The sequence below is a fragment of the Myotis myotis genome, unplaced genomic scaffold, assembly GCF_014108235.1.
Source record: "Myotis myotis isolate mMyoMyo1 unplaced genomic scaffold, mMyoMyo1.p scaffold_m19_p_6, whole genome shotgun sequence".
Lineage (NCBI taxonomy): Eukaryota > Metazoa > Chordata > Mammalia > Chiroptera > Vespertilionidae > Myotis > Myotis myotis.
Window position 1 is genome coordinate 57,761,391 of NW_023416368.1, and position 25,588 is coordinate 57,786,978.

Sequence of the window (25,588 nt, forward strand, 5' to 3'; positions counted from 1 at the left end):
TAACACTGGTTCCCTTTATAAACTGCTCCCTGCTCCCCCCCCACACACACACACATCCTCTTCCCACAACCAACCAACCAATCAACTAATCAAACACCCACCCACCCACCTAGCCAATCACATTCACCCACACACACCTGTGGCCATAGAAACAATGTCAATCCCGGTCAGTCCCAACACCCGTTTTCACAGGGTTAGACATAAAATCCAGACTGTCTAATCTAATTCTTTCTGGGAGACAGTTCTTAATTTGATTCAAGGAAAGAGATTCCCTTCTGCTCTGATGGCAAAGATAGAAAGATGAGCTCCCTGGAGCTGCTAGCTGCAAGAGTTACCGCCTTCTGGAGAAAGTTGGTCTCAGAGTGGAGGAAAGACAAAAAAATGGAAGAAGCCTGGTTGTGCTGAGTCCCTGGTCTGGCTGTCCCTGCGGGCAGCAAGCTCCGGCCCTTGTCCAGTTTGGTTGCCTGAGCGCACCGTTCCTTTCGGTCTGGGTCAGTGTGAGTTGGACATCTTCTCACTGGAACCAAGTGTCTTATTTAAACAAACACACCAACATAGTGTTAAAGGAGAGAAAATTAGGAGAAGCATATTTATTTAGGATAATTTTGTTTTACTTACTTAAGGGAAAGTGATGGACCTTGCCTTGTCCGCACCTCATATTGCCTACTGTGGAGCTGGCCAGAGATGTAGCCGCTTGCCCTCTCCCTCAGGAGACTCACTTAGCTCCCACCAGCCCACAGCTCTGGGAGGAGTCAGGATGTGTGCCCTGGTGCTGTGGGAACATGGGTCCCAGCCTAGGTCTGTTATTCATGCTGTCTCCCTGCAGCTGGGTTTCCCAACTTAACAGGAAGGACGGGCTACTCTGACAAAGAGAAGGTAGTGGTTATCTAGTGTCTTTTCCACCGGTAGGCCAGGCTGACCACCGTTCTCTGTGCATCCAGTGGCCAATCTAGGGAGACCTTGGATAGCTCAGCTCCGTTGTGGAAATCACCTGAATCCTCCTCACCTCACTCCCAGCACTCTCTAGCCTGCTCCTGTCTAACCCTTACCTCTACTTTGTATCTCAGATTTTGACTCCTCTCCTGCACTTTTGGTCTTCACAGCTAATCCTGGTTTCTCCTGTTTTACCGGGGAATTCCCTAAGGCCTTTTTCTCACATTCTCCCCACTCCTCCCAGCCCACTAAGCTCTCCGGCCCCACTCAGAAAACAAATCTCGACATTAATTCCTTTGGCAGCTTCCCAGACCTATTCCTGAAGGCAGAAGGCTGTGCAATATGAGCAACGAGGGCGGACGGAGGCCCACTGGGATGGCACAGGGTGGGACATGAACAGAGAGGCACAGCCCCATGGGTAGAAAGTCCGCAGCTCCACCTGTCACAAGATGGAGAAATTTCCTTCCCAGAGAAGAAATATTTTGTATCTTGCGCTTGTATCATCACCCAGATAGATTATTTATACTTTTTATTGATAAGACTTGTATTTCTTTTCTCCGTGACCCTCCAAAGAACAAAGAAGAGAAGCCCAGAGCTGAGGAAGAAAGAGTTGCTGAGAGGGTTTTAATGATCGGCTGGGCTCCTTCCCAGGTGTGGCTTCGCCCTCCAATCAGAACCACGTTATCTCCTCCACCTCTACTTGCTTGTTAGTTCAGTTATGATTGTTCTCTGTGTCCTTCCAGATTAATTTAAGGCGGCTAAAAATAGAATGCACATACAATAGGACAATTTCAAACAGGATAAAAAAATGATATCAGAATCCATTAGATGTAAGGTGAGAAAAACATAATTAAATCTGGAAACTTGGGGAGAGAATGGTGATGGAAAATGAACAATTCTCTATTTGTGTCCTGCTCTCACTGACAATGAAGACTAATTAGATACTTGAGTAAGAGTGATGCAGTGACTCTTAACGCAGCAGGTGACTGGTTTTTCTATGATTACTGAGCATCTACTAGTGCCAAACACTGTTCAGGATACAGAGATGCTAAGTCTTTTTCATCTCTATTCTCAAGGTGTTCACACACTACCTGAGGGTGAGCATAAGGTCCCATTATAACCTTCTGTACTGAGTATCCATCCTAATATATAAAAAGCCAGGGGCCATCACGACCGAAACAAACGGACGGACAACCGAACAGCAGGCTGCATGGGGTGACCAGGCCTGCAGGGGGGGTTAGTGAGAGATGACCAAATGAATGAACAGCAGGCTGCATGAGGCGACCAGGCTGGCAGGGGGGGCCACTGGGGGCAACCAGGCCGGTGCAGGGGGTGGGGAGGCCCCGCAGTTGGGGGTGATCAGGCCAGCAGGCAGAGGCAGTTAGGGGCGATCAGGCTGGCGGGGGCCGGGGGAAGTTAGGGATGATCAGGAGGTGATCAGTTAGGAGCCAGCAGTTCCAGATTGTGAGAGGGATGTCCCTGGGATTGGGCCTAAACCGGCAGTCTGTCATCCCCTGAGGGGTCCCAGACTGGAGAGGGTGCAGGCTGGGCTGAGGGGACCCCCCTACCATGCACAAATTCCATGCACCAAGCCTCTAGTAAATGTGTATGTGTCTGACCCACCCACACCTGTTCTGTGCCATGAATCTGCCTCATGTAGTAGGTGAAACCAATTCTTCCATCTGCCAAAAATTATTGGACCAGAGATGTATGTCCAGGCTCAAGATAGCCACACAGGCACTGGACTCAAAGGAGTTCAAATATTGCTAAGGACACTTGTTGTGAGATTGCCTAATATATTCCCTCCATATTGTATGGGCTCACACTAATTTTATCAGATTATATTTTCCAAAGATGCTTATAACATATCTCCTATCCACTTGCTTTTCTCACAATGTGACCTTGACATCCCTCCCATTGAATGGTGGGTTTTGTGTCTTCCCCTTGAGATTTGTGACTGTTTTAAACAACAGAGTATGACTTCTGAGTCTAGCCTATAAAAATGCCACGCACTTCCACTTGGTTCTCTTGGGATATTTGTTTTTGGAACCTAGCTACCATGTTGTACAGAAGCCCAAGAAGTCCTGTGTAATAGGAACCCAGGTCCCTGGCCCACAGACCTGCTGGGCTCTAAACCATTAGCCAGCACCAACTTGCCAGCCGTGTGAGTGAATCATCTGAAAGTCAAAATCCCCCAACCCCCACTAAACCCCATCCACACCGCAGACTCATATATGACTGTTGCTGCATCAAGCTACTAAGTTTTGAGGTGGTTTGTTGGGTAGCAATAGATGGCTAAAACACCAATCCAATCCAGTTTTCTTGGGGGGAAGTATGAATGCATCCAGAGATGGGCTCTTGAACTCAGACCAAATCCTAAACCATGCTGCTTTTCCTCTTCCACACAAGTCCTACCTACATGCTAGGCTTGGCTATTCTGAAAGGCAGCATGACTATGGCTATGAAAGAGGTAGTGATATTTCAGGCTACTTTACATTCTTTCAAATTCTTGCACTAAACACCTGTTCTTGAGAGTATCTGGGCATGCCTCTCGATTGCAACTTTAAAGAGTACAACTACTATCCTGTTGACTTTAGCTCCAGTAAATGGGAATTTTATTTTTTTTGCTCAGTGACCAAACTTTTTACCAGCACCTATGTCCCGAAACTAGGTCTTTCCTTACCTCCCCTATTCAAACCCTGGCTTTTTTTCAACATGATATATCATTTTCACTGGCTCTGGAGTCATGCTATCACTGCCATCCTACAGCTTCTGCTACTTATCTTAGGCCGTGCCCACTTTCAGGCCTCCTTGGCAATGACAGACACCTTCTTAAACATTTTCCTATTGCTTATCACTGGGGAGGCAGTGTATCATAGCGATGTAAGAGCCTTGGGGAGACATGGGACAAGTTTACAAGTTCCCTAAACTTGCCTTCAAAGTATATTCTGGAGATTAAAATGAGATGACATATTTTAAGTGCTTAGCACCTTATGGCCAGAATTGCTATCTCATCGGGTACCCAATACTCTTTCAGTGCTTTGAGAAACAGAACCTTTGTTGTTGGGTGTGATGATGTGCCAACCATGGAAACCACAGTTCTCTGCTGCCTTGTAGATAGGTTGGCCAATGAATGGGCTGAGTTGTTTTATTGTATGGATGGCTGACCTAGTTGGGAGGCTCTTACAAATATTATCCTTCTTAGGAAGCTAGAGCAAGCATCTTGGATCATGTGGCTACCCCGAAGAAGGCAGCTCGGCACTAATGGAGGTGGGGGAGAGTTAGCAGGAGCCCAGGTCCCAGCTGACCATGGATTTGCCATACCAGCTTACCTCTGTACTCTCATGTGTGAGAAAAAGCCAGCCTCATTGAGAACAATTTTATTTTCTGTTTCTAGTATTAGAGCCTGAACTTAATTCTTAATGGGTATACATAATAAATGCTGGTCAAGATTGTTGGTCTCTCTTTGCATCATTTCCCTAACTCTGTGGGACTGTCTGCTGTGATCTCCAGGCTGATCTGACCTACCACATTGGTCTCTTAGTTGTTCCAGCTAAAACAGGAAAGGAAATACACACTGCAGCAGACCCAGAGGCATATTAATGCCACAATTAGCCAGGTTTTTCTTTAGTTGGAGCCATGAGGAGCAATCTTTCTTACCCATTCTTTGTCAATGTGCTGACTAGCTTTTATGACCTGCAAGAATGCATCCTTGGTCAAGGAAATCTTCATATTATCTGCATGCTGTGATAATATTATTATTATTATTTAATCTATAAGAATAAAAGCATAATATGGCAGAGTGGTTATGGGTGACCAGGCAGGCTGGCAAGCTGTTAGGAGCCAGTGGTCCCAGATTGTGAGAGGGTGCAGAGAAAGAGAAAGAGAGAGAAAGATGGAAAAAAACCACTCGCCTGCCTGCCTGATTGTCCCTGACCACTCTGCCTGCCTGCCTGATTGCCCCTAACTGCCTCTACCTCAGCCTCTGCCATGGCAGCTTCGTCCGGAAGTATGTCCAGAATGATGTCTGAAAGGTCGTCGGCTGTCCGGTCTAATTAGCATATTATGCTTTTATTATTATAGATTAAATTTAGAAACAGTTTTCAGTCTATCACTACCAAATGAGTAATTTAGCATACAAACATGTATGCACTTATTTATTTTTATTAAAAGCCATGCAGCTGAGAATTAAATAATTTATACATAAATATATATATGAATACCCAACATTAATAAAGCCTTAAGTCATAGAGGAAAGATGTATATATATAAATAATTCTCAGCATGCAAGTTAGGAGGAGAAAACCTCGAGCCTCAATCAGTCTTTAAACTTTGATAGTTTTGCAAATCAGTTCTAATCAGTAGCAATGGGACCATTTCTTAGATGAGGCTTGCAAAGTAGAATTTTTATGTTGCTGGGACAAAAGCCAAGTGATAAACACAACATCTGATGATCTTACTGATCTCCTGAGGAAATACTTTACATGCTTGTAAAATGAGGAAGTCTAATATAGTGGAGTTTGTTTTTTACATTATTCTCGCTGAACTTTATTTATCTTTATTTTTATTGATTTCAGAGAGGAAGAGAGAGGGAGAGAGAGATAGAAACATCAATGATGAGAGAGAATCATTGATTTGCTACCTTCTGAGCCTGCAACCAGGGCATGTGCCCTGACCTGGAATTGACCGTGACCTCCTGTTCCATAGATTGATGCTCAACCACTGAGCAACACCGGCCAGGCTCATGCTAAACTTTAAAAGCAGGATGCACACATACTAAATTATTACTGATCTACCAGATTAGTTTTGAACTTGTTGAATAACCACAATCCCTGCTCTTTCTGAAAGCTGGCATCTATTAAACTTACAGAGTTCCCTATGTTCCTGATGTTAGTTATAATTTCAGGGGTTTCACCTAAGTCAGAGTAATACATGATTACTCTCATTGATTGCTTACTGTTTGTAGTATCCATATATCATTCATGTAGTCCATTCATGCTGCCCAAGAAGAGAAAAATGTGAGGAATATGCTTTTTGTAAAATGTCTAGTTACTTACTTATAAAGCACCAAAGGCCAATGATGATAATGTGGTGTGAGCTCAGAGTGTGATGCACTGGTCCCCCTGTACCTGAAGTTCAATTGTAAAAACAACCCATCCACTGTGGGTTGTCTCAAATAGTTCAACATCATATTTATAATCTTGTACAGAACTGAAATTAAAGTATTGATATTATAATAAGCATGTTGGTTTAGGAATGTAACTTCTTAAAATATCATTTCAAAAATCTGAAAGCATCTATGGAGTTGGTAAAAAAAAGTTTTATTTTATATAATTGTATGGATTGCTATCTCATGAACATATTATTTATAAAAGGTAACAGGGCAAAAAACAAACGAAACAAAAAAAGCCACCAGGTATCTACAAATAACCACCTTCGAAAGGACTAAGAGGAAAATAAAATTTTGGTGCTAGATCAGACAAAGGCAAAGTCAAAGAACTGCTCAAAATAATAATAACAATAATAGGTCATTTGGTTATGACACTATTAATAACCAATTTGACTAATTCCATTGCTCACTAATATACAGTGACTCTTCTGGTTATTGTAAGATCCAAATAATGTAATCTATGAGTGAAGCTACTCTGGACTGTCTACAATAGATGCTAAATGGAAACCCCAGAATTCACCCAGAGTGTCTTCTGAGTGTGAAAAAGTGCCATGTGTAATATAAATTTTTTTTTTAATTCAATCTTTTACCCACACTGAGAATTTTAGCAGTGTCTTCCCAGTGTAAAACCATGTCTTATCACTCCAATATATTCAGAATTTGTACTAATCCCGACAGAAGTTGAAACCACAGTTTCTATGTTTACTCAACAAAGGGCCTTCTTTCTGAACTGGTGAAAACTGATAGTTTAAACAACCAAAATAAATGAGTTGGTAAAAGTATTTTTTAAAGCACCTGTTTCCATTGCTAGAGCTGTGAGGGTGTCAGTGGAAGCATCTGTCACTCCATGGATGTCAAGGTTGATCCAATGCTGTGTGCTCGTGTTTGGAATGACAATGACCTTCTTAGAGAAGTCACATCACTGGGTGAAGGTAGACACTTTTACATACTTATTAAAATAAGTTTCCTGCCCTGGCCAGTTTGGCTAAGTGGATGGAGGTTCGGCCTGGGCCCGAATGGTCCCAGGTTTGATTCTGGTCAAGGGCGTGTATCTCAGTTGCGGGCGCTGGTCGGGGTTCATGCAGGAGGCAACCGATCGATGTGTTTCTCTCACATCGATGTTTCTCTGTCTTTCCCTCTCTCCTCCACTCACTCTAAAAATCAATGGAAAAATATCCTCGAGTGAGGATTTTTAAAAAAACAACACAACAAGTTTCCTAAAACAAACAAACAAACAAAACCCAACAAGTTTCCTTAGGAGTTCAACAAGGCAATGTTATTAACCTAGTGTGCTTAAAATGTACAAAAATGCAATAAAATATATATCTCTAAAATATTCTAGTCAGATTTTGTTCTGATTGGCTTCCCAGTTGGGGCAAATTAATGAGATTTTCACAAACAATAATCTGAAATATAAAATTAAATTTGGGTTTAAAATTTCTTGACATTTCTTGACATAAACCTATGATACCTATTAATTGGGTGGTAATAAAAAAAGACACAGGATGCTGGAACTGACCCTTGACTGTTTGACCCATACTAATTTCATATATCTTGCCAGAATTAACTATATTTTTAAACATATTCACTGTGCAATTATAGAGGTTAGTACATTTTTCAGATATAAACTCAATGGCATGTTGCTGAAGTTGGCTTCTTCTAGAATTTGAAGTTATTTTAAATAGTGAATGAGAATATTTTTAAAAGATCATAAAAATATTGCTTCATCGAATCTCATCAAAGTAAGATTCCAAGACCCTTATACTTCTCAAAACTTCTAACGTCCATTATCCGATTGAGTCGGGTGAAATTTACAGGTCAAAGTGTTGAGCAAAAATCTTAGCTACTTAGAGAAAGAACTGAGACTCTTCTGAGAGTCACACATTGATGAGAAACAGACTGAAAATAACCAAAATAGGCAGAAATGGTGGTTCAGAAAGTGGCAATATTGGCATACTATCTGAGAATCACAAGTTGTGGACCACGAGTTGAACATGAATATGTAAAACAGCAGTGGAAACAAACAAAAAATGCCATATTAGGATGCCCCAAAGAGAATATGACAGATAAATCTGTTGAAGTTAGATACCACGAAGACCGTCTTTTGCCAGAGCTCTGTGCAGTGCCAGGAGAGCAGAATAGCGGTGGTTAAACACAGCCAGACAGTTCTATGGTTCACTGTGGGGCAAGACCTCCCTGATTTGGAAGCCTGCCTTTAAAGGTAAGGGCATAGTTCAGAAGGCACATACTAGGTAAGGGATTCTGACAGGGAGGAGGGTCCGGGTTTTGTTATGCGTTAACGCAGCCTTTCAAACACAAGGCCCCAGATTCAGCAGTAGATGCTTGGTGAACCTTATCTCCCCTCCGTGTATATGGGAAGCAGGAAAATAAACAAAGCTTTTATTCTTTGTTTCTTTCCTGGAATAAAATATCAGGTGGCGTAGATGACCTGAGGACTCCCCATTTGCTAGATTGCTTTAAAGGTCAGAATTTGAAAATTAAGGATTAACTGGAGATTGATAGTACGTGAGTGGGAGTGATAAACAGGCCCTTCTGCATTTTGTGCCATTAACTCTAGCGCGAGGATGTCAACAAATACCACGTAGAAATCACGCAGAATGTCATCTCTGACAGGCTGAGAGTGACTTCCTGGAAAGCTGGGATGAGAGGACATGAAGCGTGTCCCAACACCGAGTGCGATAAGTGACATTGGCCACAGATATTTGCTATTCCTGTTTTGCTTGTTTCAAGTGACCTTAAAGATCTCAGAGACATACAAAGGTGGCAGATGACCCCACCACCCCCTCTCCCTACCTATATACTACATGCAAGGGAGCTGTAGTGAGAATAAAAATGAGCTTTGGGCCCTGACTGGTTTGGCTCAGTGGATAGAGCGTCGGCCTGCGGACTGAAAGATCCCAGGTTCGATTCCAGTCAAGGGCATGTACCTTGGTTGTGGGCACATCCCCAGTGGGGGTGTGCAGGAGGCAGCTGATTGATGTTTCTCTCTCATCGATGTTTCTAGCTCTCTATCCCTCTCCCTTCCTCTCTGTAAAAAAATCAATAATATATATTTTTTTTGTTAAAAAGAGCTTTGAGGACAAAGTAGGGGATTTTAGCTGAGAAAGACAACGTTTACTCTTTCATCGAAGATTCCCATGCTTCTGAGAAGTTCCCAAGAGTGACTCGATCTAGCTGACGTGGGTCAACAGGTCACCAAACAACATCTCCTCAGGACTGTGGCCTCTCGCTGCAGCCTCCTGACAGGTAGAAGCCAGTTTACCAACCTCCTGGGATAGTGTAGACAGTAAAACACCTGCTTTGTTTGCTGTCTTCTCCGACTGTGAGACACTCGCCTTGAGAAACCTTCCTGCTGAATGCAGTTGACCTACCACTTGACTAATCAGAGGAAATTATCCAAAGCTAATTAGGTAACAGTGTGACCCAGAAGGAAACAGATAAAACAGCTGCCTGATTTAAACCCTGAGGAATGAAGCAGAAAGGTAACAAGGACGCAGAGAGCATGGCCAGAGTAAATGCAATCCATGAGAGGTTGGCTGAGAGGAGGGAACACCCTTTGATTAGAGCGAATGTATCCTATGGCTCCTGCACCCTCAGCGATGGATGTCAGCCAGGCCTGTTCCTTGGACTTCTCAATAGCGCATTCTTCCCAGTACAGGTGATGCCATCCTTAGGAAGAGTGGGCGTTGGGAGAAGCAGCAGAGGTTCTTGTGTCTATGTTGATTTGAAATTAATTAAACCTGTATCCTCTTCATCCTCTGTTGGCAGGCCCAGCGGGCTCCCCCCGGGCTGCTCCTCTTGGAGAACATTAGCACCATTCAGTTTTAGGATTCATTATCGCTGCAAAAAAAAACAGAACAGTCGTGTGTTTCCAAGAAGCTACCCAGAGCTGGTCACTTCACCATGGCGGTGACTCATGAGAGCATAAACAGTCAGCAAGCCAACAGCCTTCAGTTTACAATTTCTAAAACAAAAGTCAACGAGGATATTTTATTTGATCCGAGAAGAAAACTCATGAAGGCCAAGAAATAATCCCTAACTGTTGCTCTAATATCCTTCCCTGGTGCTGACGTGGAGAGAACCAGATGGAGTCAGGGGTTCCCCTTTTAATTAAATCTAATCCCATTCTCTATGCATAAATGCCAATTGCCTTTTTTCAAAAAAAATTTCCATGTGTTGTTTTCCCTGAAGAGTTTGTGGCCCTGGCAGGATTTTCCCCTACCCGCCCCCCCCCCCCCCAAGGCCATTTTGTTCATATCCACAGGATCTGGAGGTGCCCTCTTGGTGTCCTCTAGAATCCGATCATCAGGCACCCTGGGGTGTGAGTTGACATTAATTATGGATGTGGTATTTGGACATGACCATGCTGGCTGGCTAACTTGTGCTTTGTTTCTAGCGTGGCTATCTCTGCCACATACCTGGTTCTGTGGCTTTTCCCCAGTAGGACCAAGCCACCATTCAAGTCTCCTGAAGGCAGGCCACCCTACCTCTCCTCCACATCTCTCTGTACTTTGGTGTCCTTTCCCTCAAATCCTACCACATCTGAACCTGAAGCAACCTCTGTCTCCAAGGAAGTGCCTGAATGAGAATAATCTACATGACCTGGTGTCTCCTTAGCTAATAGGCATATGTAGTCTGCAATAGATTGTTCTTCTGACTCCTGCTTCGTGAAACACCCCGTGTTCCAAAAAGGACTCTGCAGCAACTTGATAGGTAGATCCACGAAAAAGGAGGGAAACATTGTGTGTGTGTTCATGTTATGAAGATGGGGAAGAGGTTGTGATAAGGAGGGATGATCAATGGGGAAGAAGGGGAAAGGCAGACATTGTCAAAAGGACTACTTCTGTAGCAAAACTTATTTAAAATGAAACCTAATTGAAAATTAAGACTTTTTTTCCCTAATTCTCACCCAAAGATATTTTTTCCATTGATTTTTAGAGGGAGCGTGGGAGGGAGGGAGGAGGGGGTAGGAAGGAGAGAGAGAGAGAGAGAGAGACATTGACATGAGAGAGACATTTACTGGCTGTCTCCCTCACCCTGACCAGGGACCGGGGATTAAACCTGCAACAAGGTACATGCCCTTGACCAGGAATCGAATTCGAGACCCTTCAGTCCGAGGGCCAAGGCTCTAATCATTGGGCAAAACTGGCCAGGGCTTTTTATTTTTTTAAATCTGAAGAGTAGATGTAATAATGCACTTCACTTAGATCACCCTGAGCAACTCTTAAACTGGGCCAAAAAGTTTCATTTCTTGGAAATTGGTGGTAGCAAGATAAGATTTCTAAAACCCAGAGTTCATCTCCACCGATGAGTCTCTTAGTTGCATGTTTTCCTTTTGTTTACCTTAAAATTTCTGCTGCTCTAAGCTGAGTGTATGACAAAGCTGGCTAGGAATGAGCACAACACTGAGCTGTGTCCAGCAGTTATAATAGAAGTGATATTAATTATACTAGAGGTCCGGTGCACAAAATTTGTGCAGGGGGCGAGGGGGGGGGCGTTGTCCCTCAGCCCAGCCTGTACCCTTTCCAATCTGGGACCCCTCAAAGGATGTCCAACTGCCCGTTTAGGCCCGATCCCAGTTGGACATCCCTCTCACAATCCAGGACTGCTGGCTCCCAACCTCTCACCTTCCTGCCTGATTGCCTCTAACCACTTCTGCCTGCCAGCCTGATCACTGCCTAACCACTCCCCTGCCAGCCTGATCGATGCCCTAACTGCTCCCCTGCCGGCCTGATTGCCCCTAACTGCCCTCCCCTGCCAGCCTGGTCACCGCCCTCCCCTGCCAGCCTGGTCTCCCTTAACTGTCCTTCCCTGCAGGCCTGGTAACCCCCAACTGCCCTCCCCTGCTGGCCCGGTCACCCCTAACTTCCCTCCCCTGCTGGCCTGATCACCCCCAACTGCCCTCCCCTGCTAGCCTGGTCACCCCTAACTTCCCTCCCCTTCAGACCTGGTTGCCCCCAACTGCCCTCCCCTGCTGGCCTGGTCACCCCTAACTTCCCTCCCCTGCTGGCCTGATCACCCCCAACTGCCCTCCCCTGCTAGCCTGGTCACCCCTAACTTCCCTCCCCTTCAGACCTGGTTGCCCCCAACTTCCCTCCCCTGCTGGCCTGGTCACCTCTAACTTCTCTCCACTGCAGGCCTGGTTGCCCCCAACTGCCCTACCCTGAAGGCCTGGTTGCCCCCAACTGCCCTCCCCTGCTGGCCATCTTGTGTCCACATGGGGACAGCCATCTTTGACCACATGAGGGTGGCCATCTTGTGTGTTGGAGTGATGGTCAATTTGCATATTACTCTTCTATTAGATAGGATAACACCAATCCATATTCATAGTTGAAAAAATAAAAAGTACAAATAAGCAAAACAAAAATATTAACAAGCTCACTACACTTAACATTTTGCTATTTACTCTTCCAAACATTTTTTCTGTGATAATAATATATGTTCTTTTTGTACAAAAATGGGATCATATTGTGCATAGTGTGTGATAATCTGCTTTCCTCACTCTGATTCACAGGTAGGCATCTTTTCTTGCTAATAAATATAAAATATCTTTTTATATTTTATATTTTGGCTTTTCCAATTTTTAGTTTTTATTTATTATAAAATTGCTGCACACATCCAATTACTAAGCTTTGCATAAATATCTAGAAGAATTGCTAGTTTAAAATATTTGCAATTTTAAAGCTTGACTAGCCTGCTGTAAATTTACCTTCTCTCAACACTTTCCTTTAGGGAAATATGCTTTCCCCCACATCCTCTCCAATACTGGATTTTATTATTTTTACTGTTTTGGTAAATCTAATAGGTGAAAATAGTACAGTATTTACCTTTAGTTTTTCTTTCATTATTATTTATTTCTAGAAAGAATAAACATTTTTTTCAAAGCTCTATTGGTCATTTAATTTCTTTTCCTGAATTGCTTATTGATACTTTGCTCATATTTAAAATGGATCAATTCTCTTTTTCATTAGTTTGTGTATTAATAATAATATTTTTTATTCATCATGAACAAGCACTTTTCTCCAGTTTGTCATTTTCCTTCTAATTTTATATATGGTGGTTTTTGAAGTACAGAAAATTTGAGTTTTTAATGTAGTTAAGGCTATCATTTCCTGATATGGTTTCTGATTTTGTGTCATGCTTTGAAACTAGTCTCTACCTTAAAATTATAATAATATTTACCTATAATTTTTCTATATTTTTTCTTTATCTTTAATATTGAAATTTATCTGGGGTCTATTTAAAGTGTGAGGTAGGGCCCTAGCTGGTTTGGCTCAGTGGATAGAGTGTTGGCCTGCAGACTGAAGGGTCCAGGTTCGATTCCAGTCAAGGGCACATTCCTGGGTTGTGGGCTGGATCCCCAGTGTGAGGCGTGCAGGAGGCAGCCAATCAATGATTCTCTGTCATCATTGATGTTTCTATCTCTCTCTCCCTCTCCCTTCCTCTCTGAAATCAATAAAAATATATAAAAAATAAATAAAGTGTGAGGTAGGGTTTTAAGTTTCCCTGCCAAATGTTAGTTGTCCAAAGACTATTTATTAAATTATCCACTTGCCGTGAAATACTACATTTACAATATATTAGAGATTTACATTTACTTGAGGCTATTTTATTGTTATTAAATTCTACTCCACTAATAATTCTTATTTGGTTCTGTGTGTACATAGCTGTAATTATTGGAGCATGTTCCCTGCAAATCCTGGCCCCTCCCCACTATCTCACAATTACTTTTTCCTTCTTTTAGAATTGTCCTGGCTATTTATGCACAGTGATTCTTCCAGATCAAATGTTCATTGGGATCTTTAAGAGACAGGGTTGATTTTAAAATGATAAAATTTTAAAATGATTTAAAATGAAAATCCTTTCACTCCGAAACACAGTATGTCTCTCCATTTATTTAACAATTTTTAATTAAAATTTGAACAATTTCTTTTTATGTTATCCCATGCATTTGTTGGTTATGTTTATGCCTGGGCATTTCACATCTTGTGTTGCTTTTATGGTAGTATGAATGCTAGATGTGCTAACAGTGGCTTTTTAGCCTAGTAGATAGAGCACAGGATCCGATGGCCAGATCTTGAACCAGGGCTCAGCCACTTCCTTGTTGTGTGACCTTGGGCAAGTTAGCCTTTCTTAGCCTCAGTTTTCTGTTCTCATCTCATCTGCAAAACATACCTAATAATACCATATACCTTATAGGGTTGTTGTAAAGAATAAATGAGACTCTCAGAGGGAAGGGAATGGGGGGTAAGGGGGGTAGAGGGAAGAGATTAACCAAAGAATTTGTATGTATATGTTATATGCATAATCTATGAACACAGGCAATAGTGTGGTGAAGGCCTGGTTGAAGGGAGAGGGGTGGGCGGTGGAGGGGGTCAAAGGGGAAAAACAGGGACATCTGTAATACTTTCAACAATAAAGATAAATTTAATAAAAAAAGAATATATGAGAAAATGTAGGTAAAGTACTATACTCCAGACCTAACATACAGGCACTTGAATGCATGTTGTTATTATTAGTTTTTAAGCCGACAGCACTTGGTATTCCCAGGCAGTCTTCTATCCAAGTTTTAACCAGGCCTGACCCCGCTTAGCTTCAGAGATCAAACAAGATTGGGTGTGTTTGGGGTGGTATGGCCATAGACTGCATGCTATTCTTATTTTGAAGATTCTACAATAGCAAATATTTGTCTGTGAAACAGGAGCTGGAACATTGCTTCAAATATCCAAAGGCTTTAAGAAACCATCTTCTGGAACAATCTTTCAATTTCCGAGCAGAATGTGCTTAAATGTGGTTTCTTTAGAACACTCTACAAGCATTCTGAAGGCTTAGTGTGTGACACTGCCCACCAACCAGAACTCACTTACTTAAAGCACCAAAGAGCTCAGGAGCTCACGCATGGCGCTTCCTACGACAGCTCTGCGGACCCTGAAATATGTGACAGACTACACGACATGGGACAGTCCCAATGTGGGTACAAGTTGCTTCAGCTGTAGGGCATCGTGTCATTCCCAGTTTCGCAACTCTCACATGCAAACTTTCAGCAGTGGTTCCACAGCCTGTTACTAAGTCAACAACCTGGGATCTGGCCTGCCGTCTGAGCCTGGAGGCATTCTCCCTCTCACGCATTCCTTCATTTAGTTAGATGTGCTTCGTGCTGTCTTTGTGGCTATTTATCATCTCTGTGAAATAATCAAATAAGCCCAGACGTTTTAAACTCTGGCAGATTCTAGAGTTCCCTGTTAAAAATATCTTGGCAAGCTGCCCCAGAATTGCAACAAATAAGCGATCTTGCTTCAGACCTCTATTGCTTGCCTTGATGTTAATTGGTTAGGTCTTAGTAACTTATTTATGACGGTAACATTAGTGAGTAATTTTTCTTGGAGTGTATTTAGATATTTTAAGAATATGGGACAGCTTTCCTCAAAGCCTGTGTAGTAACAAGCCTACAAACTAGAAAAACAAATTGAATGGATTAAAAAGCATCATCTAATCATTTTTAAGAAAACACTTAATTGGAACGCTACCAGTTAAATGAGGGCAGATGCAGCTCTGACACCTTGTTTCATAACTGCCCCTTTGTTGCCGTCAGGATCAGATAAGCCATCTTTGTTCTGATCAGTTTATCGTGTAACAATCCCTCTTTATGATCACAGTTAATGTTCTCCTCTCTCCGAAGATGACAATAAACCTACGCTAAACCTTTCTTGCGATAGGATGCTCTCTAACTTGGTTTTTGGAAAGTGCGGAGTTCAGTTTAGCACAAAGTCACGTAACAATTAGATCATGCTCCCTTTCTCTGCATCAATATAATGTCCCTTCTCCTTCCCGAAAGAGGCCTGGTCCGGGTGAAATTACAGAGGTCACGCATCTGGCTAACATCAGAGTCAGGCCTAGAATTAGTCCAGAGCACATAGATCATGCTCATAGTGTAGACTTAATCTGGGCCACTGTTCAAGCAATGCTGTGGTTTATTAAACTTAGTACATCTTCCCACGCCCCTCCCCACACACCTGCATTTTCACAGTGTTACTTGAGGTTATCATCTTGTAGGATTGTACACTGTCCCATTGTATCCCTCATAATACTTAGCTTAGATTTAAGGGAAGCCAGTTGGCACTTAATACACTTAATATTCGATCCTTCTTGACTTAGGACTTTTGATGGACTACAGAGGAAAAGAGGGAAGCGATCATAAACGAAGAAAATAATTGGAAGTGGCCACAGAGCTTTACTTGAGTGGAGAGGCCGAAACAGTTCATGCAAAAAGCCTGTTGTCTTGCAATTAATGGTTCAGGTCTTGTCAACGACTGCACTACATGGTGAACATACCATCTGCCAAATTCTTTCATGTATTAGTTTCATGGTGGCTGGCTTTCTTGTTGCTAAGGTTATTGTTGTTTTTTTGTCTCCAATTTGTCTTTTAATTTATGGAATATCTCTTATTTTAACTAATAAAAAAAAAGGAAAAATGCAGTTTTAAAAGAAACTCTTCTCTAGATTAACCTTTATCATAAACTGATTGTGTAAACTTGGACAAGTCAATTAACCTCTCTGAGTTGCAGGTTTATGCAGATGAATTATTTCATTTTTAACTGGTTGTCTTGGCATGATGTAGACAGTGCCAGACACATATTAGGTGCTCAATAAATGTATTTTGAAAAATTACATCAACAATTGTACTTTCTCAAAAAAAAAAAAAAAGACAAAGAGAAGGGAAGAAACAGAAAGGAATAAAAAATATATTAAACTAACCTGGATTTTTCTGAAAAATATCGAAGTGATTCATTTTTCTAATGTCATTGCATTCAGACATGAATCAATAAACAATAGTTATCTTGCCCTGAGCTATGCTACTCAGTGGTTAGAGCATTGGCTGAAGGGTTTCAGGTTCAATTCCTGATCAAGGGCACATACCTGGGTTGCAGGTTCTAGTCCAGGCCTCTCTTGGGACATGTGTGGGAGACAACCAATCCATGTGTCTCTCTCACATCCATATCTCTCTCTCTCTCTCTCTCTCTCTCTCTCTCTCTCTCTCTCTCTCTCTCTCTCCCTATCTCTCCCCACCTTTCACTCTCCCTAAAAATTAATGGAAAATATATCCTTGGGTGAGGATTAACAAAAAAAAACAACAACAACAACAAACACCTAAGCATTGGACATATAGAAAATGCTATCTATACAAATGTCTTGTTGTTATTACTGTACTTACAAAATTATAATCCACTTGGAGGGTACCTAATCTAATTTTCCCCCTAATCTTTTCCAACTAGAGGCCCAGTGCACGAATTCATGCACAGTTGGTGTCCAGCTGGCCCAGCCCCAATCGGTGGATCAGGACCAGGAGGAGACAGCGGGAGGTTGGCCAGCGGGCCCACCCTGATCTGGGCCCAATCAGGGCCAGGCCGGCTGGGGGGAGGGGCTGCGGGAGTTTGGCCAGCTGGCTCCACCCCCTGATCAGGCTGGTTCGCTGGCTGCAGTGGGCATCATAGCGACCAGTCGTTCTGGTTGTTACAGTGTTCTGGTCGCTGACTTTTTATATATATAGATGATGCTACTGTGGGCAACAGACATACAGGGAAAGAAGATGGGCACTTGGCTAATATTTGCAATTTCTTTTCTATGGTTGTCCTAAGCTTGCAGAGATAAACACACCAAGCGTTCAGGAAATTGTCTAACTATAAAGGCCTTGGGAAGAAGGAAGAGGCTGGCTAGCCTGTAAGCACCAAAATAAAAAGGATTCTACCTTTCTTGCTTTTATCACTATCTAGTGGCACTCAGGAAGGTGTTGTGAGGGTAGGGTAGACAATGAGGGAGAGCATTCTTTAGAAAATTAAAACAACAATGAAACCAACTCATTGGGTCTGTTCTTTGTTATCACCATGAGCTGGCAATGCTTAACAATGTCAGTGATGAAATCTCTCCAACTCTAAGGCAGACCTCACCCACCACCCAGCCCCACCCCTTGGACACTATTCCACTGACACTGTTCCCAATACCTCAGACAATGCCTGGCACATAACAAGTAAGACTTGCAGTAGAAGGTGATAATGGGAGAAATAAGAATCTAGAATTCCGCCTCCCCTACAATTCCTTGTCTTTTCCTATTGAAATTTTTAGAAACATGAAAACCATAATATAAATTCCCCATATTCTTTGTACATCTCTGGCCCTTATTTAAATCCTATGCAAACTTTTAAATTCCACAGCCCAGGGGGAAATGTCCCTGCAATGAGGACAGGGCTGGCCAATGGGATATGTGGGAAAAGTTCAGAATGACCTGAGAGTAGGAACCCTAACAAGAGAAGGTTGAAGGGTCGAAGTTTCCGCACACAAAGTGAAGCATTAAGTTTAGGAGGGTGACCAGATGGACTCCCTTCTCCCAAAAGCACAAAAGACAATATATAACAGCTTCTATGTCCGGCTGACTTTCCAGCATCAAGAAGGGCTGAACTCTGCAAACAGACTCTAGAAGTCATCATTAGCAGGAGGATGGGGAAGTGTGTTTTCCACTGAGGTCAAGCCTCAGTGACTATGATATACTTTCTGAAGCATTAGAGTCACCTGTAACTGCTTAAATGGTAGAGGAAAGGTGACTCATGTTGGTAAAAGCAAGTTGGGGAGTTTGGGGGGTAATGACTTGAGCCCTATACTGGCCATACCTAGTGGCTCACTTTTAGGTAAGATAACAATGCAGGGGAAATACTCCTTTGTATTTTCTTTGTGATACTCCCCCTAGCATTTTTCTTTTATCTGTTTATTAATATCTGGTGTCTCATTTGGATAAGACAGAATCTTTTCTGAAGCAGCAATACATTTTAACATGCAAATACCTGGTGAGGTAACAACAGGTAACATCTGCCATAAGATATACAGACCTCTGTATCAGAGCAGAGGTCGCCTCAGGAAGATTGTGGTGGTTTGTTGTGGGGACAGACATAGAATAGTGACTTCTTCGGTAAGGTTAGGGGAAGGCGCAGAATAAGGTTCCAAAAGACAAACATCTGATTGCTCCAACCATCAGTCTTTTCCTGCAATGCTCTGACCTAGGGCCCCAGTGATAAGTGACTGCACTCAGGCGGCATTTAAGATGATTGGCACAGGACCTCTGGTCAGCATGGAGGGAGCGAAGGTGGGTGCTATTTATCCTGCTCTGAACGTTTATTCTGTTTATTCCGACACAAGTGTAATGTCTCAGTCATGGGCTCAGTCAAGTGCTCTGCTCGTTGGTCTTCTCGAGTCACCTCTGCCAACAGTGCGGTGCCTCCAAATCACAGCAGCGCTCTGCGCAGCAGGTCCCTGCCTGAAACGGTCAATCCTGTTTCCTGTGAGCACTTCCCACGTCCTGACCAGACAATTCTCTTATCAAAACACCTCAAACATGGTCATTTCTATCCTCACAAAAGATAATATAATTTAAATGAGATTGTGGAATGCTAAGACACCCAAGCTCCATGCGCTAAAATTTTCTATCAAGCAGAGCCACCTAGTGGTAGAATGAAATGTTTTTTTTTTTAAAAAAAATTCTCCTTTAATTTCTCATATAATAATCCCATCCAGGTGGGGTTCCCTCCCTCCCTCCCTCCCTCCCTCCCTCCCTCCCTCCCTCCCTCCCTCCCTCCTCCCTCTTTTTCTCCCTTCCTCCCTCCTTCCCTCTCTCCTCCCTCCTTACCTCACTCCCTCCCTCCCTCCCCCCCCTCCCTTCTTCCCTGTTCATTTTACTCACTCCTGTTTTCAGCTACCCCCTTTGAGACTATCACCTCTATTTTCCTTACTGAACATCTACTCATCCAAGATAAACAAACCTACAGTTTGTTATAATCAGAGAGTTTTACAACTAAAACAGAAGCGGACTTAAAAGTTAGTGTCTCTTTAGAAGGGCAAGAAAATTTCAACACTAAATTATTTCTAAAGATAAAGAGTGACTATTTACTTTGTGCCTTTCTATTTTCTCAAACTCACACTTCCTTTTCTTCACACTACACACATATGCAGCCATGGAAACTGTCACATAAAATGTACAGGCACAGAGAAGGTGAGCAAACGTGCTCTGCTGTGGTCTCCAATCCCCTCCTGGTTTGCACATGGAATCTATGGCAGAAATTAGAAGTACCTTGGGTTGTGGTTTGATTCCTTTTCTTCTTTTAAAGTAGGTAAACATTCACTGTCGGCTAGGACAGAATGAAAGCAAACGCATTGTTAGTCACTGAAATTCTATTTTCTATCCACAAAACTCACACAGTTACACTTCACAATTCCCCAGTCTGTATGTGCAGAAATGGCCTCACCAGGGAGTTGCAGAGGTTCAGAGATTAATGGTGGCAAGGCTCTTGAAATGGACAAAGCACTAAAGCACAGATATAAGACTTCAGTGTGCTTCTGGCCCTGTTGGAAAGGGCACAGATAATGGTGGCTTGGTCATTCAGTCTCTGCAGAACCCCACTGTGGCCCCAAAAGCCTGAATCTGCATGATTCAGGATACACGCTGGAATAAAATGGCTTCACCTGAGGTCCTGATGTGCAGGGAGAATGACTCCAATCAGGATGCACCATCAGAAAGAAGCAGGTAAAGTGGGGAGCAGCTAACCTTAAAGTCATCAGAATTCTGTTACACCACTGCCATTTTTAAGGGAAATAAAGAACTATTGGGCCTATCACCTATGTGTCAAAATAACTGCTTTAGTGTCGAATAGAAATGCCTTTCCCCTATTTTATGCTTTTAGTCAGTGTACCAGGATCATGGTTTTGTATTTAACAGATCTCAGGAACAAAAGGGAATACACCAAAATGTTAAGAGAGGTCGTCTTTGAGTGGTGGGATTCTTTTTCATTCTACTTTTTTTTTTGAATTGTCTAAATTCTACTGTGTATGTATTTTACTTTTATAAACTAAAAACAACAAAATGAATCTACTTTAAGGATTGTTTCCTTTCCTCACAAGCTTTCCAGAGCCATTCAATCCTCAATATTGGATTGCGAAAAACTGTTTAAAATTGTGCAAGTTAGTTAAGTGGTTCTAATCTTTTGGAAAACTGGTCTTGATAAGCCTCTGGTACAGTAATTCTAATAACAAATCTTTAAGTTATATAAACTCCATTGTAGATTGTTGAATCTGACAGACCCTGGGGTATTTTTTATGGTAAGTGTTAAAAATACAAATGACATGACAGTATAAACAGTGGATTTTATTAATTTAGGCTGAGCATTAAAAATAATTTATTGATTTTTTAAAGAAATTAGAAAAACAGCTGTCATTATTTTTAAGTCCAAATATTTAGTGAAAACTAAGGAACATATACTGCAATTACTGCCAGATATCAATTGGGAATTAGGTTATATGGAGACATTTATATTACTATTTATGTTAGCAGCTTTCTTTACAGTGATGGGAATGTTCTAGACTTTCACTATAGTGGCCACTAGCCACAAGTGGCTACTGAGTACTCAGAATGTGGCGAGAGTGATTGAGGAACAGTATTTAAAATTTTACTTTTAAAATTTTAATCTCAATAAACCACATATGGCTAGTGTCTATTGTATTGGACAGCACCGATCTGTCAACTATATTTGACAAAGTTTATAACCAGATACAGATCAAAATCATAAATCTCTAAATATAAGGTGAGGCCAAAAGCTAACTTTTTCCAGATAATTTGGACTCCAATTTCCTTGCTTGAAAAAAAGACCATTTTCTTCTTAAAAAAAGATCATTTGAAAAACTTGTACAAAAATAAAAACAAATGGCAATGATGCGGTTATTAAACTGAATACTTAGGGGCGGTCAGACCCAAGTGTGTTATCTGTGTGTACCAGAGTGTATGTGGACTGGGCTCACGCGGTTCCACTCCAGGATTTATGGGGGATTGACAAAGCTGTTGCAGCCTTCTGTGAGTAGAGAGGACAGAAAAGCAAGGTTCCCACATACCATTTCTATGCATGCTCATCCATTTATCAAGCTCTTCCATCTCTATTTCCATAACAGAGGGTGTATCTTCCTCAAAAATAGGGCTAGAAAGAGAGGAAAAAGCTTGTTGAAAGAAAGAAAGGTATGGTGGGCTGAATTTCTGTGGGGGAGTCTAGCGTGTTGACTGTGAGGAAGATGAACTTGATTCAAAGCCTTACACTCCAGGGCAGGCTAAGTGTGTGCCCTGTTCAAATGCACCAAACTCTAATAGGGAGAAAATTAGAACAACAATCTTGACCTACCACTGATCCAAAAATGGTGGGCGCATAACCCAGCACAACCCAGCGAGGGGGGGGGTGGGGGGTGGTTAGGGGCGGGGGTAAAAGGGAACCGGAGACTCCGCTTCCCGGAAGGCACACAGGGGAGCACACAACTCCTCCAGGGAGTTGCCACATTTAGCAACTTCACCTTGCTCAATTTCACTTCCCTTTCTTTGGTGTTTTTGATCACTGCCCCCAAGTCAAGAGGCTACAGTCAATGAATTGCTTGTATCACCTCTCCCTTCAATTCCCATGCTTTTCTGTCTTGGAGAAAGTGAGCAGTTCCTTTCAGAAATCTACTGCCCTCACTTGCTAGGGTTTAGAGGTTTAGGGCACCCAGTTTGGAGAAAGAAGCCCCTGGTTAATGGAGGTGGGGAGGAGGAGGGGATCACCAACTCTGAACAGCTGCCAAGGTGTTACACCTTGAATAGGAAGCAAGCCCAGTGTCTGAGTAAGGCTGCGGTGGTTGGGGTGGAGGCTGGAGGAGGATGTGGGCATCGCTCTAGAACATTCTCCCGTGGTAAATCTACTTCCCCCCTTCCCTCCGATCTTTCTTCCTCTCCCCTCTTCCTTCTACCAGGGGTCTTCTTCCTTAATACCAGCTGAAGTATCTTTCCTGGTGATAAAAAGTTTAATCCAAATAAATGAAGCAAATTCTTTGAAAACCACCCAGCGTCAGAATATTTACGATGCGTTTGGAATTGTCAGCGGGAATCAGAAAAAAGATGGTTTTCTGAACCGAGGACCCTGTCCTCAGCCCAGATGCCCTTCTAGGTTGAGGTTTGAGGACAGGGACATCCTTCCAAAGGCTGTAGACCACGACAGGCTGTTTTCTGGGGCTCAGGAAGCAAGGGTCCCCACAAGGAACAAAAACTCTTGTAATCTGCTCCCCTCCCGACCGTCCTTGTCCAGGCTGAGCTGAACCGGAGGGAGTGGGGAAGACTTACACTTTCAGGTTGTCGCCTCCCAGTTCATCTAGAAGAGAATAAACATAAAGGTCATGCTGGCTTTGTTTGTCCGGAACAGCTTTTTATTTCAACAACAGCTGAAATCTGCTGCACAAAGAGAACAAAACGGCCTTATGTAAATTGCGTTTTTAAAGGAGCAATAATTAACCTCTAAATCAATGGTTCTCAACCTTCCTAATGGTGCGATCCTTTAATACAGTTCCTCATGTTGTGGTGACCCCCAACCATAAAATTGTTTTCGTTGCTACTTCATAACTGTAATTTTGCTACTGTTATGAATCATCATGTAAATATCTGATATGCAGGATGTATTTTCATTGTTACAAATTGAACATAATTAAAGCATAGTGATTAATCACAAAAACAATATGTAATAATATACGTGTTTTCCGATGGTCTTAGGCGACCCCTGTGAAAGGGTCAATTGACCCCCAAAGGGGTCGCGACCCACAGGTTGAGAACCGCTGCTCTAAATCAAACGTGTGTCCATTGCCATATTGAAATGAAGTCCCAATCCATTGGAAATCTGTTTTCTTTTAGATGGGAGGTGCTCCGAGTGCTCAGATGTTCATCCCTCTTTGTTTTCTCCACACAAAGAAGACAAACAGTGGTAAGGGGGGTGGAAAAGGGTCTTACAAGAGAGCCCCCTGCCCCAAAATGTCCCCATTCAAAGCACTGCTTTTCATCTACTTGTGACACACTAAACCCAACACTGTGACTGTCCCTTTGACCCAGAGTAGGATGTGGGGACTCCCTCCAGAGCTCCTCTCGGAAGAATCCTGGCACCTGCTCTTTGCATGACTGGAACCGTCACTTCTACCCTCAACTTACACACTTTCCTCAGGTAGGCCTCCCCCAACTCCTCTACCTGAAGTGGGGCCCATCTTCCCAACTGTTCCCCAGCTGAACACTTTGCTTGTTTCCTTCATAGCATTGGCCCCAATTTGTCACTGATCGATTCATCTGTTTAATTCTTTCCCATCGGTTTTTTTCCAATAGACCATTGCTCCCAAAGGGCAGAGATTGTGTCTGTCATGTTTGTCATAGTGCCCCTCACCTCCCACCCATCCAGTGCACTACCTGGGAAACACACAGTACTCATTTACTGAAGAGATGAACAGATCTTAATCTGGAGTTTGTCCAGCGCTGGGGTTAAATTCATGGCTGGTGTTTTGGACTTAACATTATCAAATAGTGAAACTTCCAACAAGTCTGCTTTTCCTTGCTATTGGTTGAGGTAAGGGTCAGACCACAGTTTGCAAAACAGCTCTACTGCACGCCTGCTTCCAACAAGCCTGGCTTTCCCTGCCTTTCCCTGCTTTTCCTGCTATTGGTTGAGGTAAGAGTCAGACAACCGTTTGCAAAATGGCTCTGATGCATGCAGATCAGACTCCAAATGAACATGTGGCAGGAATCAGAGCCCAGTGTCCCAGCGCAGGTTGTGTTTTGTTTGGCAAGAGGATCAACGCGCCCAGAGAAATGAGGCTATGATGTCAAGCAAGTGGATAGCACAGGCCTGCTGCACCTTTTATGATGTGAAAACCATGAAGAAACAAACCACTCTGTAGAGGTCCACCAAATAGTTGTATGTTCCTAATCCTTGGCAGTCAGAGGCCTCATTTTGTCTGGTCTGCAGAAATGCAGGTCCCCAGTGAGGGGACATAACCGGCAGGCACTTGGAACTGAGCTCCTGGCTGCAGCTGGGAGCTGCTGTAATTTTCTGTGGGTTGGCAAGCTTGAATGGCATTGCTAATCCAGGAAATCTGGGTACAGATGTAAGTTTCATGCCATCACTGCTTACCTTCCAGGGGCTGTAGGTTATGTCCTCCTGATTCCCACCTGCTGCCCTCCCAAATAGGAATCTGAAGATTCCTGCAGAGGCCTGACTCCTTAAAACTTTGGAGGAAGGGGAGATGTACATCTTATATTTATGTGTATATGCATATATATGTATGTGTATGTATGTGTGTGTATACTAGTATATATTTTTTTTTCATCTAAAATTTACATACTGTTTCCTTAAGGGCTTTTACTCTAAATAAAGCCACTACAGGTGACCCATAAAAATCTCCTGTTTTGTCATTCCCTCTCCCTCTTCCCTGTTTAATTCCCCCCCACCCCCCTGCTAATTTCTCAGGGAGCAAGTGTCCCTGGAGCCCCACTGTCTAGGCATGGATTTATCTCTATAATCTGAGCGCCCGCAGGCTTTGTGGTGAGTAAAAGCTAGCCCTCACTGCAGATGATGGGAAAGTTTAAAACCCCATTACCAAAGT

At 42.8% G+C, this 25,588-nt stretch overlaps 1 protein-coding gene across 2 annotated transcripts in view; it reads right to left on the reverse strand.

Annotated features, from left to right (window-relative positions):
• Positions 1 to 560: 560 nt before the first annotated feature.
• The window catches only part of TMEM154 (transmembrane protein 154), a 49,792-nt gene continuing 24,764 nt past the window's right edge, over positions 561 to 25,588 (reverse strand). The window contains exons 4-7 of one of the 2 annotated variants that reach the window (XM_036313494.1): positions 23,295 to 23,322; positions 22,049 to 22,131; positions 20,238 to 20,295; positions 561 to 1,691 (exon numbers count right to left, since the gene is read on the reverse strand). In XM_036313494.1, the coding sequence (XP_036169387.1) occupies positions 1,646 to 1,691; positions 20,238 to 20,295; positions 22,049 to 22,131; positions 23,295 to 23,322 (215 nt within the window). In that variant the 3' untranslated portion in view covers positions 561 to 1,645. Of the gene's footprint in view, positions 1,692 to 6,233; positions 9,965 to 20,237; positions 20,296 to 22,048; positions 22,132 to 23,294; positions 23,323 to 25,588 lie in introns of those variants that run through there. The other variant, XM_036313495.1, reaches the window with a different exon arrangement.